The sequence below is a fragment of the Ochotona princeps genome, chromosome 33, assembly GCF_030435755.1.
Source record: "Ochotona princeps isolate mOchPri1 chromosome 33, mOchPri1.hap1, whole genome shotgun sequence".
Taxonomy (NCBI): domain Eukaryota; kingdom Metazoa; phylum Chordata; class Mammalia; order Lagomorpha; family Ochotonidae; genus Ochotona; species Ochotona princeps.
Window position 1 is genome coordinate 374,347 of NC_080864.1, and position 19,036 is coordinate 393,382.

At 60.9% G+C, this 19,036-nt stretch overlaps 1 protein-coding gene across 1 annotated transcript; it reads right to left on the bottom strand.

The window, feature by feature from the left end:
- Window positions 1-11,903: 11,903 nt before the first annotated feature.
- Window positions 11,904-18,835, bottom strand: S1PR2 (sphingosine-1-phosphate receptor 2). Its single transcript, XM_058657752.1, has 2 exons — window positions 18,627-18,835; window positions 11,904-13,044 (listed from the first exon to the last, which is right to left on the bottom strand). The coding sequence occupies exon 2, from the start codon at window positions 12,998-13,000 to the stop codon at window positions 11,939-11,941; it is 1,062 nt and encodes a 353-aa protein (XP_058513735.1). The 5' UTR covers window positions 13,001-13,044; window positions 18,627-18,835; the 3' UTR covers window positions 11,904-11,938.
- Window positions 18,836-19,036: the final 201 nt, after the last annotated feature.

Consider the following 19,036-nt stretch of genomic DNA (forward strand, 5'->3'; position numbering starts at 1 on the left):
GACCCAGCGGGGAAGAATGAGAGGAAGTGTCGGGATATTGTGTGTGGAAGTGGCTTCAGGGCCATGTCAGACACACAGGGAATGTAACAGGATAAATGGGACTCCCTTCGGCTGACACATGGCTGGCAGGGGAAACCGAAATGAGAGGAAACAAGCTGGATGGGAGAAAAATCAACTCTGATAAGGAGATATGGCACAGATGGAAATTAATACCACCACCAACACAAATAACTCTGCACAAGTGGATGAAGGATTTGAGTGGGTAGTTCCCCACAGGACACGCACACTCAGCAGGAGTACGTCCCCTCATCAGCAGGAAAATCCGAATCCGAACCACAAGAAGGCCCAGCATGGTGGCCCAGCAAGCTCATCTCCACCTGCCAGCACCAGTGTCCCACACAAGCCAGTCAGGCTTCCTGCTCATGACCTGGGAGAGCAGTGGAGAGCGGCCCAAAGCCTTGGGACTCTGCACCCACGCGGGAGACCCAGAGGAGACTCCTGGCTCCGGATCAGCTCAGCTTTGGCCATTGTGGCCAGCTGATGTGAACCAGTAGATGGGAGATCTTTGTCTCTTCTCTAAATCTGCCTTTCCAACATTAATAGCAACGTGACGCTGTTCATTTTACGCCTTGGTGATACAGAGCTTGGAAGCGCTGCTGTATTGCTCACAGTGTAAACCCATACACCCTTCTGGGAAGACTGAATGGGTGGGGAGAGAGAGTTCCTCAAAACATTTAAAATAGAATTATCATATGATCCAGCAACGGGCTTCTGGGAATATGTTTAAAAAGGGTTGAAAACAGGATCTTGAGAGCAGCATACTCCTGTTACAGCATTATTCACAAATAGCCAAGGCCAGCAGCAGCCCATATTCCTCTCCAGGGCAAAGCGGCAGCTGGAGATGCCAGCTTGCCTTAGGACAAAAGGGGCTGGCTAAGCCAGGGCTTCATCTCCTGCCTGGCGCTCCGGCTGGGCCTCACAGCAGCGGCACGGCCCACCCTTAGTCCTTGGGTGGCCCGTCTTGCCTCCCCACGCGCATTAACAGCAAACAGAACCTGAGGCAGAATGGCTGCAGTGCTAACTGCAATCTGCGATCAACTTAGAAGCCTGCGGGCGGCCCAGCTGGAGTGCCAGGCTCCTGGGCAGTGGACAGGAGATACATCTGTCTCTCCTCCTCTCCCTCTGTCACTGGTTTTTCTCTAAGATTTGACTGAAAATGAAAAGAAGGCCCAGTGCGACGGCTCCATTGGCTAATCCTCTTCTTGCAAGCTCTAGAATTCCACCTAGGTTCCTATTCATGTCCCAGAGACCCCGATTGCCACCCAGCCCCATGCTTGTGGCCTGGGAAAGCAGTAGAGGACAGTCTAAAGCTTTGAGACGCAGAAGAAGCTCCTGGCTTCAGATCCGCTCCGCTCCACCTATTGTGGCTACTTGGGGAGTGAACCAGTGGATCACAGTTTTCTGGCTCTCCTTTTTATAAATCTGCTATAAAAAAAGGAAACTTGGGGCCCGGCGCCGTAGCCTAGCGGCTGAGGTGCTCGCCTTGAATGCCCCGGGATCCCATATGGGCGCCAGTTCTAATCCCGGCGGCGGCTCCACTTCCCATCCAGCTCCCTGCTTGTGGCCTGGGAAAGCAGACGAGGACGGGCCCAAAGCTTTGGGACCCTGCACCCATGTGGGAGGCCCAGAAGAAGTTCCAGGCTCCTGGTTTTGGATCGGCACAGCACCGGCCCGTTGCAGCTCACTTGGGGAGTGAATCATCGGACAGAAGATCTTCCTCTCTGTCTCTCCTCTTCTCTCTGTATATCTGACTTTGTAATAAAATGAATGAATCTTTAAAAAAAAAAAAAGGAAACTTAGAGTAGCCAAAGCTCTTAGACAAAGCCACAAATATTGGATACCAAGAACTGGAGAGAATGAGGAAAGGGGTGTTTTCAGAGAATCTTAAGTCTTGGTTTTACAAATGAAAAGTTCCAGAAAAATCTATTGCACAACCATGTGCATGGTTGACAGTTCCTTCTCTAACGTTTTGAAATACGTAAGTTCTTTAGACACAGTAAGCTTAGGGCTAAAGTCTTCGCCTTGCACATGCTAGGATCCCATATGGGTGTCTGTTCTAATCCCAGTGACCCCACTTCCCATCCAGCTCCCTGCCTGTGATTTGGGAAAGCAGTGGAGGACGGCCCAAAGCTTTGGGACCCTGCACCCGCGTGGGGGACCTGGAAGAAGTTCCTGGCTCCTGGCTTCAGATCAGCTGAGCTCCGGCCGTTGTGCTCACTTGGGGAGTGAGCCAGTAGATGGAAGATCTCTCTCCTTCAACATGATTTGAAAGGCAGGATGTCAGACAAAGTGCTGATCCACCATTGGCTCACTTCCCCAAAGGACCCGAGGGGCGCATGTGGAGGGCGCCAAAGCCAGGAGCTCCATCCAATCTCTCCCGTGGGTGCAGGGGCCCGAGCACTGGGCCCTCCTCCACTGCTTCCCCAGGGTCTCCCATGGGTGCCTGGGTCCTCCTCCACTGCTTTCCCAGGTACATGAGCAGGGTGCTGAAGTTTCATCAACTTTGAGAACTACTTTGCTTACTCTCAAAGCAAGATGGTGTCTACAGTGACATTTTTGAACACAATAGGAAAATCCAGAAAGCCGCTTCTGGCTACTTTTGCCTTCCTTCCCAGCATCGCTCACCAGCCACTGGACTTTCCCTCCAGAGTGACTGGCACTTACCTACACAACCTGCTCCGTGCAAGACGCATGGCCTCGGCCCCTTATCCTGGCTCTTATACACAAACATTTCAAAGGCAGAGTTACAAGCAAAGAGCTTCATCTGCTGTCTCTCCCAAAATCGTCACGAGGGCCAAGACTGGGGGTAGGTGGGCGCAAGTGGTGTGTGTGATGCCGAGTGTGGGGTGTGGGCAGGTGGGTGGAAGGAGAGACGCAGGGCAGGACAGGTTGCACAGTCACGGGTGCCCCGCTGACGAGAGCACAGATCAGGGGGTTGCACAGTCACGGGTGCCCCGCTGACGAGAGCACAGATCAGGGGGTTGCACAGTCACGGGTGCCCCGCTGACGAGAGCACAGATCAGGGGGTTGCACAGTCACGGGTGCCCCGCTGACGAGAGCACAGATCAGGGGGTTGCACAGTCACGGGTGCCCCGCTGACGAGAGCACAGATCAGGGGCTACCGAGGCTACCTCCACACCCCACGTTACACCGCTACCTTCACACAGACACCCACCCACCCCAACCACCCACTTACCCGAAAGGCTTGTAGGGGGGGTTAGCCTTGTGGCCGCAGGTGAGGCCACAGCTTGGGGGTTGGGCCACCTGCAGCCCATCGCAAAGCAGTGGGAATCCCAGCCCTGCTCCACTTCCTGCTGACACACCCCCTCCTCCCAGGAGGCAGCAGGTGACGTTCAAGCTGCTTCATCCTGCTGCCCACCTGGGAGATCTGACGGGGCCTTTGGCTTGGCTGGCCCAGCCCCCAGCCCTTGCCAGCATTTGTGAAGTGGACCAGCAGGTGAAAGCTCTGCCTTCCTAACCAATCCATCAATCACTTCAAGAAATTGGTGAGAGGTCTCAGCTGCAAGCTGCTTGATTTCCCTGCCCTGGAGGAACACTCCCCACTGCCCTGCCCAGCTCTGCCCAGCCCAGCCCAGCCCTGCCCAGCCCTGCCCAGCTCTGCCCAGCCCAGCCCAGCCCTGCCCAGCCCAGCCCTGCCCAGCCCTGCCCAGCCCTGCCCAGCCCAGCCCTGCCCTGCCCAGCCCTGCCCAGCCCTGCCCAGCCCTGCCCAGGTGCCGGCAGCTGCCAGAACAAAGGCTACTGCATGCACAGCGCAGCGCAGCGGCAGCAGCGGGCAGTGGAGTGACCACCGCGTGGGCTAAACACTCTGCACTGCCCCAGGAGGTCAGACTACATCAAGGCCTAGGCACCAGGCCCTAAGGAGGCCACTCCGGGGCTCCACGGGGGAATGCTTGCCATTCTCATCTCACAGGACCCTGAGGTCCTGCGAGCCAGGCAGGCAGGCATGGGATCCCAGGATACTGGTTCGCTAGAGGGTGCTGGGAGGGGCCCCTGCCCCACCCCCTGGGCTCCTTCAGCCACCTCTGAAGGAGGGACTGGCTGCCAGGACTTCAGCCCTCTCCCACTAAGAGTTAGGGCCTTCCCAGAGAACAGGAACTCAGGATTCCCCTGCGGGGCCTCCCCTCGCGCCTCTCCCCACCCCTCTTTGCAGCTGCAGCCTACCCAAGCTACCACTAAACTACCCCACTTCCTCTCCACCTCACTGAAGGCACCTGAGTAGTTTCCCAGGGCTTTCAAGGTCAACCCAACCCTCCCTGCTCCCCCCGCCCCCAAGGCCCTCAATCCAGAGAGCTGGTTCAACTGAACGGAAGAGGCTTGGCTGATGAGCACAGCTGCCCCGGCTCACCCAGGGATGCAAACAAAGCTCAATGCGATGTCACACACATGCCAAGAGGGTCAGGTCCATCGCCAAGTCCTCCCACCTGCATCCAGCCCGTTGGGTCCTGGAATAACTGCTTGTCCTCCCACAAAAACACCAAGATACCGTTTACTCACAACGGGCCAAAGCTGAAGGTCATGTCATGAACAGTAAGATCCAAAAACAAGGGCCCAGAGCTGTGGCCTAGCGGCTGAAGCCTTTGTCTTGAAAGCTCCAGGATCCCATATGGGCGCCAGTTCTAATCTCGGCTGCTCCACTTCCCACCGAGCTCCCAGCCTGTGGCCTGGGAAAGCAGTGGAGGACGGCCCAAAGCCTTGGGACCCCGCACCCGTGTGGGAGACCCAGGAGAGGCTCCTGGCTCCTGGCTTCGGATAGGCACAGCACTGGCCGAAGTGGTGACTTGGGGAGTAAATTATCGGACGGAAGATCTTCCTCCGTCTAACCTCCTCTATGTATCTGACTTACACATGCAATTCTACACCCAGAGGTCCAATAGCTTCTTAGTGGGGCTGGCGCCGTGGTGGAGTAAACCAAGCCTGTTCTGTAGTGCTGGCATCCCATCAGCAGAGCCATTCATGAAGCACCTGCCCCACTTGCCATCCAGCTCCCTGCTCACGCACGGGGCAGCAGCGGGGATAGTCCAAGTGTTTGGGACCCTGCACCCGCAAGGGAGACCTGGAGGAAGCTGGCTCCTGGTTTCAGCTGTTGTTACTATTTAGAGAGTGAACCAGCAGATGAAATTCGAACTTTTTAGCTATAAATTCTCACGTAAAATTTTAAGTGGAAAGGCATATTTACACAGAAGGAGAGACACATGTTCCATCCACTGGTTCACTCTCCAAGTGGCTGCAAAGGCTGGAACTGAGCTGTTCCAAAGCCAGGAACCAGAAAAAACTTCTGGGTCTCCCACGCGGGTGCAGGGTCCCAAGGCTTTGGGCCGTCCTCCACTGCTTTCCCAGGCCACAGGCAGGGAGCTGGGTGGGAAGCGGGGCAGCCGGGATACAAACTGGCACCTATATGGGACCCCAGCCAGTACAAGGCGAAGATTTAGGCACTAGGCCATCACACTGGGCTTCTAAGTTAACTTTTGCAACAGTTTTTCAATAAAGGGTCGGATAGCCAACATCTTGAGATCAGTTGAGCACGCAGTTCTAATCCTTCTTAGCCCAGAAGAAACCACAGAGCACACACCCCTGTGCAACGCGGCCGCGTGTCAGCAAGACTACCGAGCGACGGACCGCTGAGAACGGCTCTTCATACTTCATGTCACAAAGAACTACTCTTTGTCAAAGCACTGGAAAGCGGCAAGACCATTCATGGAACTTTGTGGCACAATGTCAACAAGAAATACATTCCAACCCCAGGCAAACACACAAATCTACACAACATGCGTGTCAGGCCTGGAGGAAGCTGCAGGGGCGGCACGGTGGCCCCACGGGTCACGCTGCACTGCCTGCAGCGCCAACATCCCACATGGGTGCCGCTCATCCAGCTCCCTGCTCACGCATCCTGGCAAGCTTAGCCAAGGATGAGAGAGCCTGAGGGCTGAGGCCCCTGAACCCCCGTGGAGGACCAGGATGCAGCTTCTGCTGCTGCCATTTGGGGAAGGGATGGCACGCCTCCATCCGTCTCCCTCCCAAACTCTGCTTTCCAAACAGAACACATTCTTAAAGAGAAGCCACACGTTCAACAGCACGCACCACGTAGTTCACCGGGACACTTCTGCCCCCTTTTCTCCCCACTCTTCCCCCTGCAGGTCCCCACCCACAAAAGCCCCCGGCCCTCAGAGCAGAAAATGGACCCTCAGCACTCACAGAACTGCCCTCCTCCTGCAGAGCCCCAAGGCTGACGCGCAGGCTCTGCAGCTGAATTGCAAGGAAACTCGTCCTGCTTGCCGGAGCTGGTGGATATAAGGGCCTTGACCTGCAGGGTTTCCACCTGAGGAGCCCCCATCCCTTCAGCTAACTGCACTAACCACACCCCTACAGCTGACTCCCCCAGGCAAAGGCAATGATCCCACCATCTAAACCACTTGAATGAGTAGGGGGAGCTTCTCCAGTCAGAGGTCTTTGGAAGTTTGCACCTGCTCCCCTCCCCCTGACTGAGGTATCTGCACTGAGCGGGAGAACCTGAAAGACACCTGCTTCAAACAGCAGCACCGCCAAGCTTCAAGCCCTAGGAGACTGTGTCGCAGGCTGCAGAACCACCTGCACGGTGTGGGATGCTGGGTCGCTTTGCTTGCCTCCCACACTGGCCGTGAAGGGGAACACAAGACGCATGGTGCGAATCCCACTCCGCGGGCACCTGAGGCCTGGCCTAGGCACGTTTCCTCCAATAAAATGCTTTCCTGGCAACCTAAAAACAATCCCACCAAAACGCGAGGCTGGTGCTGTGGCATTGCAGGTATGCCCACCTCTTGCGACACCGGTGTCCCTATTTAGGGCACCAGCTCGAGTCCCAGCTGTTCTGATTTTCATCTGGCTCCCTGCTACTGCGCTTGGGAAAGCAGCAGAGGATGGCCCAAGTACTTGAGTCATTGGTACCCACACTGGAGACCCAAAAGGAAGTTCCTGGCTCCTGGCTTTGCCGTGGCCCAAACCCAGCCTCCTGTAGCCCTTGACAGGTCGTCGGCAGGGGGTGATCTCTGTCTCTCCTCTGCCTTTCAAATGAGTGAATACATTTTTTTTTTAATTAGGGGGAAAAAACGCACTGCAACGCATGCATACACGGGGCCTTGGAAAAATTTGTTGACACACGCTATATGGAAAAATACCACACATGCATTTCAGAAACGTCTGTACCCATGAAACCTTTAAGGTCCGTTTTTCAAAAACTCCTAAAATGTTTATTTTAAAATTATTTATGTATTTGAAAGGTAAACAGAGGAAGATCAGTGTTCCTTCAACTGGTTCACTCTCCAAATGTCTGCAATGGTCAGGGCTGAGCCGATCCGAAGCCAGAAGCCAGGAGCTTCTTCAGGGTCTCCCACGCGGGTGCAGGGTCCCAAGGCTTTGGGCCGTCCTCCACTGCTTTCCCAGGCCACAAGCAGGGAGCTGGATGGGAAGCGGGGCTGCCGGGACTGGAACCAGAGCTTCAGTAAGGAATGCTGGCATCACCAGTGGCGGCTTTACCTAACCACTGTATTTAGCACGCCATCCCTTCTGCAAAATTTTTAAAGATTTCTTGTGGGTCAAGGAAGATGCTCTCTGGGCTCAGTCCCTGGTCCTAGGGTTAGGGAACAGCTGCTGTTTTAAAGAAGTCGCGGGGTTTCCACAGTGGCTTTGTGCACGGGTTTGCCTTCAAGGCTGCAATGAGCAGGACCATTCTCCAGGTGGCGAACCTGAGAGTGTCAGGCGGCCGGCCCAAGCACATTGGATTCCAGATTCAAATCTGGCCTTTATAGTATTGCTATTATTATTGGCTATTGTTATTGGAAAGGTAGATACACAGAGAGGAGGAGAGAAACAGAAAAGATCTTCCATCCATTGATTTACTCCCCAAGTGGCCACAACGGCCAGAGCTGAGCTGATCTGGAGCCAGGAGCCAGGAGCTTCTTTCAGGTCTCCCACACAGTTGCAGAGTCCCAAGGCTCTGGGCCGTCCTCCACTGCTTTCCCAGGCCACAGGCAGGGAGCTGGGTGGGAAGCAGGGCCGCCAGGACATGAACTGGTGCCCATGAGAACTTCAGCCGCTGTGCTGGGCCCGAATCTGGCTTTTCTAACTCCATAGTGTGTGCGCATCTTGCCACAGTTGCCACCAGAATAAGTCACAACCGGTCCAGTTTCACGCTCCCCCCTTTTGTTTGTCAGATATAACAATCCCTTCACAAAAACTCAGGGAGAGTGGACACTGGCTGTCGGGATTTGGAGGAACACGAGGGTTTTCAAAACATTGTTCAGCAATGGATATTCGGCCCAGCAGCTGTGGCGTGACAGACACACATCTGCTAAGAGAGCCGTCAATGGGGCCAGACCTCGTTGAAGCCAAGAGCCACCCAGGCCTCCCACATGGGCGGCAGGGTCCCAGCACTGGAGCCCTCACCTCCTGTCCCCTACAGCGTGCACCGGGACTTGAACTGGGGCGCTGCAAGCAAGGCCCTCGTGGCCGCTTTGGGACACCAGCGACTCCTTGTTTTCTTCCCAGCACTTCCCATTCGCAGGGCTAGCATTCACCCCGACTTCCACGCATTCACCGTTTCAGGAGGACCTAGTGTGTGTGAGCGTTGCAGGCAAGGCAAGCGGGAGGTGCAGGAGTCCCAGGATGGACTGTTTCAGACGCTGGAGCGCTACCGATGCATGGGGCAGGCGCAGGTCTGTCTGCAAGGTGTTGGTATCTCCACGCAGCGAGACGGATACGCTGACACAGGTAAGAAAGCGGGCAAGGGGCTGACGGGAGGGGAGAGGTCAGGGACGGCTGGGGAGGGCGTGGCATTGGAGCAGGGGCCTGGAGAAGCAGGGGTCAGAAGCAGGTAGGTACTGGGGTCATGTTCACCTGGAGTGGCCTTTGCCTCCCTTGCCGACACAATTCCCTGGCGTCAGCCCACAATCGGCCACAGCTCAGGGTTCCTAGCAGAAGTCATCTGGAAACCCTTAGAGGGGAATTCCAACGGGGACCGCAGGCCAGGAAGCATTGCACTGCTGGACCCAGAAGCCACCGTCCACACCCAGGCCTCAGAGTGAGCCCCGAGGCACTGTCTAGCACCAGCACCCCATGGTGGAAATACCGGTTCAAGTCCCGGCTGCCCCACTTCCCATCCAGCTCCCTGCCTGTGGCCTGGGAAAGCAATGGAGGACGGCCCAAAGCCTGGGGACCCTGCACCCGTGTGGGAGACCTGGAGGAGGTTTCTGGCTCCTGGCTTCAGATAGGCGCAGCACCAGCTGTTGTGGTCACTTGGGGAGTGAATCATCGGACGGAAGATCTTCCTCTCTGTCTCTCCTCCTCTCGGTATATCTGACTTTGTAATAAAAATAAATAAATCTTAAAAAAAAAAAAAGGGGGCTTGGCAGCGTGGCATAGTGGCTAAGGTCCTCGCCTTGATCCCATAAGGCCGCTGGTTCTAATCCCGGCAGCTCCACTTCCTCTCTATCTCTCCTCGTCTCAGTATATCTGACTTCGTAATAAAAATAAAAATAAATCTTTAAAAAAAAAAAAAAAAAAGGATTTCTCCCTCCCTTTCTAACTGTAACTCTGCCTTTCAAATAAAATGCAGGAGCCAGTTGCAGGCCTGTTTTCAAAGTTGCTGCTGGGCCCCGCCTTTGGGAGAAGGTAGCGTCACCTACCTATAACTACATCTTACCGGGCTTTTCCTGGTCCTGGGTGAACCTGGGACCCTCCCTGTCGCCACCGCCAAGAGGCTTAAAGGGCCTCTCTCTATCTCCCCTTCCCCTGCAAGATCCGGACCCAGTGGGCTATATGGAAATCAGACATGCAGGTGTTGCCCTGGCTAGGGCTGTGTGACCATGAGCAGCTTGCCTAACCTCTCTGAACCAACAGCTCTCGAGAGTGTTCCTTTATTTAAAAGGCAGGGTGGAGAATGAGCCAGGAGCCTGGCACTGTGTCCGGGTCTCCCCCGTGGGTGGTGAGGACCCAGTACCTCCCCAGGGAGCTGGCTGGGCCACAGCGGTGTACTCCAACCCAGGCACCGTGGAGGGGCCGTGGTGTGAGTTTACAACTGCCGCCTCCCGGGGGGTTGGGGGACCTTCAGACCTGGAGAGGGGGTGTTCCTAGGTCTGCTGCAGCCACCTTCCCCCACGCCCACCCAGGACCCTCTCCAGCTCCTGGGGTGCCCTGGGGTCTCAGGCTCCACCTTCAGCTTCAGGGATCTCTTCCAAGACGGGAGACTTCCTCTACGCCCCCCAATCACGGGGAAGGCGCGGGGCGTGGTGCGGACCCAGGAGCCCGCTCAAAGGGAAGCCTCGACCCCAGGAAGACACAGGCAGCACACCAAGAGTTTATTGGCCTGAGTCCCCGGGGCTCAGGGGAGGGGAGAGGGCAGTCTGGGGGAGGGGGACAAGTCCCCCAACACGCCCCACGATTGGCTCCTGGGCCCCCGTAGTCCACCTGCACACGCTGCAGCCTCTGAACCCAAGAGGCGTCGCTGAAGGGCTGAGCAGAGCAGCACCCCTTGCCCTTGGGCAGCCAGGTCAGGGGCAGGGACGTGCAATGGGGCTGGGGGAGACAGCTCAGCGTCCACGCTGCAGGGTGGGGCTGGGGGGCACAGGTGGCAGGGAGAGATCACAGATGTCACACACTTGGTTTTCCTTTTTGTTTATTTGTTTTTAAAAGATTTATTTATTTTTATTACAAAGTAGATATATAGGGAGGAGGAGAGACAGAGAGGAAGATCTTCAGTCCAATCAGTGATTCATTCCCCAAGTGAGTGCAACGGCCGGAGCTGCTGATCCGAAGCCAGGAGCCAGGAACTTCCTCCAGGTCCCCCATGCGGGTGCAGGGTCCCAAGGCTTTGGGCCGTCCTCCACTGCTTTCCCAGGCCACAGGCAGGGAGCTGGGTGGGAAGTGGAGCTGCCGGGATTAGAACCGGCGCCCAAATGGGATCCTGGGGTGCGTTCAAGACGAGGACTTGAGCTGCCAGGCCACGCCGCAGGGTCTGGATGTCACACACTTGTACACACACACACACACACACACACGAGCACACGGACACACATAAATATCAATTCGTACCGCTAAGTCCCTCCCACCCACCTACAGCAGCTCTCCAGGTCCTTCTGCTGGGGCAGGGGAGAGCTGGTGTCCCCAGGAGCCATCCCTAGCCACCCTGCCCTCTAACACGGAGGACCAGCGACGGCTCAGGGCTGCCACGGTCTTGGGTGATCTGGTACCTGGGTGGAGGTGGGATCTCTGGGGCGGGGTGGCGGTGAGGGTCCCCTAGAAACACCTCCCCCAGGTACTTTTAAGTTGCACTGTGCCCGCCCACGGGCCCTGCAAACCGGTTTTTCCAGCCCTGGGTGATTCCTCCGCGTCCCCAGTTAGTGCAAATGAACCCATGAGGTCTGAAAACGACAGGGGGGATGACAGGGGCTGGGCCTGTCCCTGTACCTTCCCCTCACCACCTCCGCCACATAGCTAGTGGCTTCCTTCCCACCCATCAGAAAGGGGGACAGGCAAGAAGTGGCAGGTGATAGGATTTGGGGAAGCTGTGGATTCAGGGGGACCTGAGACAGGGAGGATGGTCAGGACCCTCACAAATCTGGGGGGACAGCAAATGAGAGGCCCAAGGTTGGGGGACGGTGGCAGGAGACAGCCAGCCATGAAATGCGGGTGGGCCACGGCAGAGTGGCCAGGACGTGACGACAGACTCCATCCACTGCCTCCGCCCTCCATGGCCACCTGCTGTCACCTTCGCCCTTTGATGGAACTCCAGGGTGGCACCTGCCAAGTTCTTGTCCCACCCCTAAACACTGGCCACTCCAGCTGTGACCAGGGTGGGGATGGAGGGGGCCTCGGGTGGGGCAGCCCCTCAGACCACCGTGTTGCTCTCTAAGTACGTGGGTGATGTGGGCATGTGCACGCCTCTCTCCAGCGAGCTGGAGCTTCGCAGGGGTAGGAGGTGGTGGCCCCCTGGGGTCCCGCTCCGCCGGCCCGGCACCCTGGCCGCCCGGCGCCAACACTGCAGCGGCCGCAGCACCTCCCGCCGCAGGTCCCGGCTGCGCCACGTGTAGATCACAGGGTTGAGCAGCGAGTTGAGGGTGGCGAAGGCGAAGAAGTAGTGAGCTTTGTAGAGGATGGGGCAGGCCCGGACTGGGCAGGCATAGTCCAGCAGGAGGATGCTGAAGGCGGGTAGCCAGCAGACAATAAAGACACCGAGCACGATGGTCACCGTCTTGAGCAGCGCCAGCGTCTGCGGGCCAGCCACGTCGGCGTGGCTGGAGCGGACCACGCAATAGATGCGTACGTACAGCGCCACGATGGCCAGCAGGATGACCGAGAAGATGCTCACCACGGCCAGGACATAGGGCTTGGCGTAGAGCGGCAGGACGGTGGAGCAGGTGTCCAGCTGGCCCAGGCAGTTCCAGCCGAGGATGGGCAGGCCGCCCAGCACCAGCGAGATGACCCACGAAGCCCCGATGAGCAACAACATACGGCAGCTCTTGTCACTGCCGTACAACTTGACCTTGGCCAGGGCCACCTGCCGCTCAATGGCGATGGCCAGCAGGCTGAAGACGGAAGCCGAGAGTGTGATGAAAGCAGAGCCCTCGCGGGCGAACCACTGCACGGGTGTGAGGCTCAGCGTGACGGGGCCCGACAGCAAGGTGTTGGCCACGAAGGCCACGCCGGCCAGTAGGTCGGAGGCCGCCAGGTTGCCCAGGAAGAGGTACATGGCCGAGTGGAACTTGCTGTTGCGGGCCACGGCCACAAGCACCAGCAGGTTCTCCAGCACAATGGCACAGCAGAGCAGGATGATGAAGGCCGAGGCCACCTGGCGGGAGGGAGTCTCCTGCATGTCCAGCGTCTCCTTGGTGAAATTGTAGTGCTGCAGGACCTTGTCAGGGCTCAGGTACTCCGAGTACAGGTTGCCCATGGTGGGGCTTAGCGGCCGGCCCGGGCCATGGAGGCTGTCACTGCCTGGGACACAGACACAGACGGGTCAGAGCTCCCGCCCCAGGCACAGCACCCCTGCTTTCCGGGTCCCCCAAAGCTACCCCCTGTCCCAAGACAGCCAGGAGGGGGCGGGCCCGAGGTAGATACACTTACCGTTCCCTCACCCCCCACCCAGCAAGTGCTGAGTGGGTTCTATGGCACAGGGGGCAGGGGGCTAGCTGTCTTCTCTCCCTGGCCCCCAACAGGGCTCCCCGGGGTCAGCGAGATTCCCGCCACTGTAGCTAGCACAGCACCCCATCCACTTGCTCCTTCCTGCCCACTGCCTGGGCTCTGGGGCCGAGTCGGAGCCTGCAGGCCACGGGCACTGCCAGGGTCTCGGGGAAAGTCGCTGGGGCGGGCGGCCCTGAGATGCCAGCCTGCCAGGGGTCACCCTCATCTTCCAGCTTGGGGATGACCCTGGAGGTCAGGCGAGCAAGTGGCCCGCGGGAGGCTCCCATCTGACCGGAAAACCCTTTTCAAGCCATGAGTCGACTCAGCACGTGTCTCCCCCCCATGGGCTCTCCTCTGCCCAGTTGTCAGGGTGCCCCCACAGAGACTCTGGGTCCCCAACCTTGCCAGTTCCCATGAGCACCCACTCAGCTGTGGGAGGGGGCGGAGGACGTGGAGTCCCGGGGTGCAGGGGAGCCGGCAGGGTGTTGGCGCCCCTCCTCAGCAAGATGAGCTCCAGATGTGCGGCCCCTGGAACAAGCAGGGTGGAGTCCTCATCTCTCAAGTCACATCCGGTGTGGGAAGGGCTGGGTGGGGGGAGATGGACTGGGAGGATGGGGGCAGCCACTGCTGCAGGCCCGTGAACTGTGCAGAGCCCCTAGGGGGAGGGGGAGGAGGCAAGGGACACGGATTGACTTCCACGAATGTGACCGAGTCAACGCCCCCACCCACCACCTTCAAGGGACACTGGACCAAACCACTGGGGAGGGAGCCGCTGTGGGGGTGGGAGGCCCTGGCTGGGGAAGGCGGTGGAGTGGGGCCTGGGAGGACCACGTGTGCGCGCCAGAGGCTCCTTGCAGCAAACGCTGGTTAGGTAGGTTCCTCCAGGGGGTGGTGGGGGGCTTCCAGCCCTTGGGGCGGGGTGAGCATGGTGTCCTGGCTGCAGGCCTGAGGGAGACAGCTGCTCCCCCACGCCACCCCCGATGGCGGAGGGACATCCGTCCTACTTTAGGAACAGAGAAGCGCTTGTTGGGACTCCTCGGCCCCGCCCTGATAGCCAACACAGAGGGCCCCTTGTTTCCCCAGCCGGACAAGGACCCAGCGCTGCCCCATGCCCTCTGCCCGCCGGCCCGCTGCAGCAGCAGCCGCCTGTCCTCGGAGCTGGCTTGGGTAGCACCCGTCGGGCCGGAAAAGGCCTGCACCTTGACTGGCCCAGTTTTCAACCCCAGGGCCACCGAGCCACTTGCCCATTGGCCTGCGAGCTTTGCATCCTCTGCCTCTGATTGGCCCAGTGGGGCAAGGGGGCGGGCCTGAGTGGAGGCCAGGAGGAGGTTTCACTTATTTCCTTAGGGAACAAGTTAGGGTTGTGTGGGTGTCCCCAGGGAGGGGGCAGGAGGAGTCTGAACTGCTGCCCTGGCCGCTGGGTCACCTCCAGCGGACGCCCCCAGACTGTCCCCACCCCGACCCATGCCCCTCCTGGGGTTCCTAACTGAGGATCCAAGTCCCATTCTAGGCCTGGGAGGCTCACTGGGGGTGGGCCAGCAGCCAGGATGAGTCACCCCCAGTCGGCCCCTCACCCCGCGGGGCTACCCCTCCCCAGTCCACCTTCAGTGGTAAAGATTAAATGCCACTTCCTGGAGCAATCAGAGACATGCTCAATTCTGGCACCCCCTTGCCCTCCAAAGCTCTGATACCCCTATTGCCACTGGGTTGGTGGGGGTTGTAGCACTCCCGCGCTCTGCAGGCAAGCCAGGAGTATGTGTGCAGGGAAGGGCTGCTTCCCAGTGAGATGGGAGGGGAAGGAGCCCAGCTCTACGCCCGCCTGCCTCCCCCCCCCCAACCTCCCAACTTTGCTAAGGAAAGGATCCCAGCCTTCCCAGAGAGGGGAAACAGGAGGGGGTTGGCGGGAGAGCCTGGGGAATCTACAGCCTGCATGGCCGGCCTCCTGGGGCCCCCCAGAATCAGGACCGCCTTCCACAGGGGGTCACCCCTCCTTCACTTGTGCCCCCAGCCACTCCTGAGTCACCCTTTGGGGGGAGGGGTGTGTCCAGGCCCCAGCAGGGCAAGTGATGGGATGCTGGGCATGGGAGAGTGGGCGTGCGGGGGGGATGGGAGAGTGGGCGTGCGGGGGCATGGGAGAGTGGGCGTGCGGGGGGATGGCAGAGTGGGCGTGCGGGGAGATGGCAGAGTGGGCGTGCGGGGGGATGGGAGCGTGGGCGTGAGGGGGGATGGCAGAGTGGGCGTGCGGGGGGATGGGAGAGAGGGCGTGCGGGGGGATGGGAGAGTGGGCGTGCGGGGGGATGGGAGAGTGGGCGTGCGGGGGCATGGGAGAGTGGGCGTGAGGGGGCATGGGAGAGTGGGCGTGAGGGGGCATGGGAGAGTGGGCGTGCGGGGGGATGGCAGAGTGGGCGTGAGGGGGCATGGGAGAGTGGGCGTGCGGGGGGATGGGAGAGTGGGCGTGCGGGGGCATGGGAGAGTGGGCGTGAGGGGGCATGGGAGAGTGGGCGTGCGGGGGGATGGCAGAGTGGGCGTGAGGGGGCATGGGAGAGTGGGCGTGAGGGGGCATGGGAGAGTGGGCGTGCGGGGGGATGGCAGAGTGGGCGTGCGGGGGCATGGGAGAGTGGGCGTGAGGGGGCATGGGAGAGTGGGCGTGCGGGGGGATGGCAGAGTGGGCGTGAGGGGGCATGGGAGAGTGGGCGTGCGGGGGGATGGGAGAGTGGGCGTGCGGGGGGATGGGAGAGTGGGCGTGAGGGGGCATGGGAGAGTGGGCGTGCGGGGGGATGGCAGAGTGGGCGTGCGGGGGCATGGGAGAGTGGGCGTGCGGGGGCATGGGAGAGTGGGCGTGCGGGGGGGATGGCAGAGTGGGCGTGCGGGGGCATGGGAGAGTGGGCGTGCGGGGGGGATGGCAGAGTGGGCGTGCGGGGGGATGGGAGAGTGGGCGTGCGGGGGGGATGGGAGAGTGGGCATGCGGGGGGGATGGCAGAGTGGGCGTGCGGGGGCATGGGAGAGTGGGCATGCGGGGGGGATGGCAGAGTGGGCGTGCGGGGGCATGGGAGAGTGGGCGTGCGGGGGGATGGCAGAGTGGGCGTGCGGGGGCATGGGAGAGTGGGCGTGCGGGGGCATGGGAGAGTGGGCGTGCGGGGGGATGGGAGAGTGGGCGTGAGGGGGGATGGCAGAGTGGGCGTGCGGGGGGATGGCAGAGTGGGCGTGCGGGGGCATGGGAGAGTGGGCGTGCGGGGGCATGGGAGAGTGGGCGTGCGGGGGGATGGGAGAGTGGGCGTGAGGGGGGATGGCAGAGTGGGCGTGCGGGGGCATGGGAGAGTGGGCGTGAGGGGGGATGGCAGAGTGGGCGTGCGGGGGGATGGGAGAGTGGGCGTGCGGGGGGGATGGCAGAGTGGGCGTGCGGGGGCATGGGAGAGTGGGCGTGCGGGGGATGGCAGAGTGGGCGTGCGGGGGCATGGGAGAGTGGGCGTGCGGGGGGATGGGAGAGTGGGCGTGCGGGGGGATGGCAGAGTGGGCGTGCAGGAGGCAGCTCCCGGACACACAGCTGTGTGGGCAGAGATTAGGTGAGGGGAAAAGCTGGAGGAAGCCCCTGCCCGCTCCCTCAGTTCCAAAATGACAGATGCTGTGGTGCCACTTCCTGCTGGTCCCCCAGATACCCCTTGGTCACATCCCCACTCCTCCCCGCCCGCTTGTCTGGGCTTCTGCCTTCCCTCTCTGCTGGCCAGGCAGACCAGGCGGAGCTCCCACGGGGCACGGTTCCTCCGTGGCTCCCTACCCTGCTCCCCCAGGCCCTCCCAGCCGTGGTCCTCCAGGGACACTCCCCGGGCCTCCTTCCCTTGCGCAATGCCTTTCCCCATCCCCACCTGGCAGCCTCAGCCATCTCATACACTCATTCTTTCCCCCAGTTTCCATCCACCAAAGTTTCAATGTAAAGGCCGCTGGCGCGCACACCGGGCTCTCCAAGCATTCTGTATCATCTTCACAGCCCAGCTACAATCGGAAATCATGAAACTTTGTTTTGGGGGGGGTGCTTCCTGTCTAGCTGCGGCGGCAGCGACCCACGCGTCTCTCCTTCGCAGCCTCCTACGGGGATGACACGGGGTGTGTGCGAGCACAGGAATGAATCCAAAAAGGAAGGGACCCAGAAGCCCCGGAGACCGGCCGCGCGGCCTCCGTGCAGCCCTGGCGGGAGCGCAGAGACGCGCTCCCGTCTCCACGGAGACGACGGCGGGCCCGCCCCTCGCCCTGCGCGCCGCACTCTCGGCCTCCTTATCTGGCCGAGGAATGCGCGGTATCCGCACTCGCTGGCGCTGGGGCCGCGCCTCCTCCTCGCGCCACACGCGCGCGCGGGACCCGCACACCTCCAACTTGGTGGGGTTGGGTTGGAAAGAGACTCCCCCGGATCCCACTAGAGGGCCTGATTCGCACTTTCCCGGGAAGACTTGGGGAGGAGGAAGATGGGGCGATCCCGGGAGGTGCCGTCGGCGGGGTCCCCAGGGCCTCGCCCGCGTGGCGTGGCGTGGCGTGGCGTGGCACGGCGTCACGCCGGGGACCTGTGGGTTCAGTGCGCAGCGCCCGAAGCGTCTGCCAAGGAGTGGGAGGGGGTGGAAATCCCCGGGTGAGTCACCCCGTGCCTAAGAAGGGGGCGAGGGGCGAGGGGGCCACGCGGGGACCTGCGGCGCCGCGCGCACCTTTTATCCAAGCACCCATCCCCGGGCCCGACCAGGGCAACGGGCAGGCGCCCGAAGCCACGGAGACAATCTTCCCTTCCAGAAACAAAGCCACGCCCCCCCTCAAGGGGGAGGGAGGAGGAGACTCGAGGAGAGGCACAGCGCGGGGAAACTGAGTCACGAAGTCCAGCCGTTGCCGGCGGGCGAGCTGCTGTCCTGCCTCGGGAGGTGTGTGCCTTCGCCCCTTAGGCTGGAGGCTCCACCGCGTGCGGCATCACTCCCTCCCGCTCGGCCCCGGACAGCCTGGAGGGGTGTCTGCCCATCTCCCCTCCAAAACCCAGTCCGCCCCCAACTCCTCATCCCTCCCCCCAACTCTCCAGCCACCCACCCAAAGCCCCGGCACACCGTCCAGCCTCCCGAAGTCTCCAGCCGACAGCGCTCCGAAGATTCCGCCTTCTCGGCGCCAACTTCCTGCCCCCGGAGAAAGGCGGCGAGCGCAGGGTTGGGGGTTCGCGGCCGATCAGTGGGAGCCGCCCGGAGTCGTGGCGAGGGCGCACGGCGACCGGCCCGTCCGTGCAGCGGGGACACGCGCGGCGCCTGCGCGCCCAGGTCCCTCTCCCCCAACACCACCCACCACCCCCAGCCCGGCCTCCCGGCTCCGATCCCGCGACCTCAGGGCACCGGGGCACGCCCTTTCGGCATGGCCCCTGCACCCTGCGCGCTCACCTGGGGAGGCCTTGGCATCTGCGTCGCCCCTCCGCCCCGGGGCGGCGTGTCTGGGGCTGCGGCTGCCGGCCGGGCTCGGCGGCGTCCCCGGGGCTTGGGAAGAGCCGCCGCCTCGGCCCCCTGCTCGCTCCGCCCACCTCTCCTCCCCTTTCCGGCGCTGCTGCAATGAATTCCAGATGTGGCCGGCCGGCCCCGGGGCGCGCGCGCACGCTCGCGGGGGCCGACCGGGGGGCGGTGCGCGGGAGTCTCTTTGTCCACACCGACCATCCCCCTCCCCTACCCCTATCCCGTGCGTCTCCCAGCCCCCACCCGTGAGAACCCGCCGGCGCGTGACGTCATGCAGCCCTGTGTGGTCACGGTACCCCTCAACCTCACCAGGGCTTCAGTTGGGCACGTGCCCCTGACCCCAT

Coding starts and splice junctions, on each gene's coding strand:
- S1PR2 (XM_058657752.1), bottom strand. CDS start 13,000: ATGGGCAACCTGTACTCGGAGTACCTGAGCCCTGACAAGGTCCTGCAG.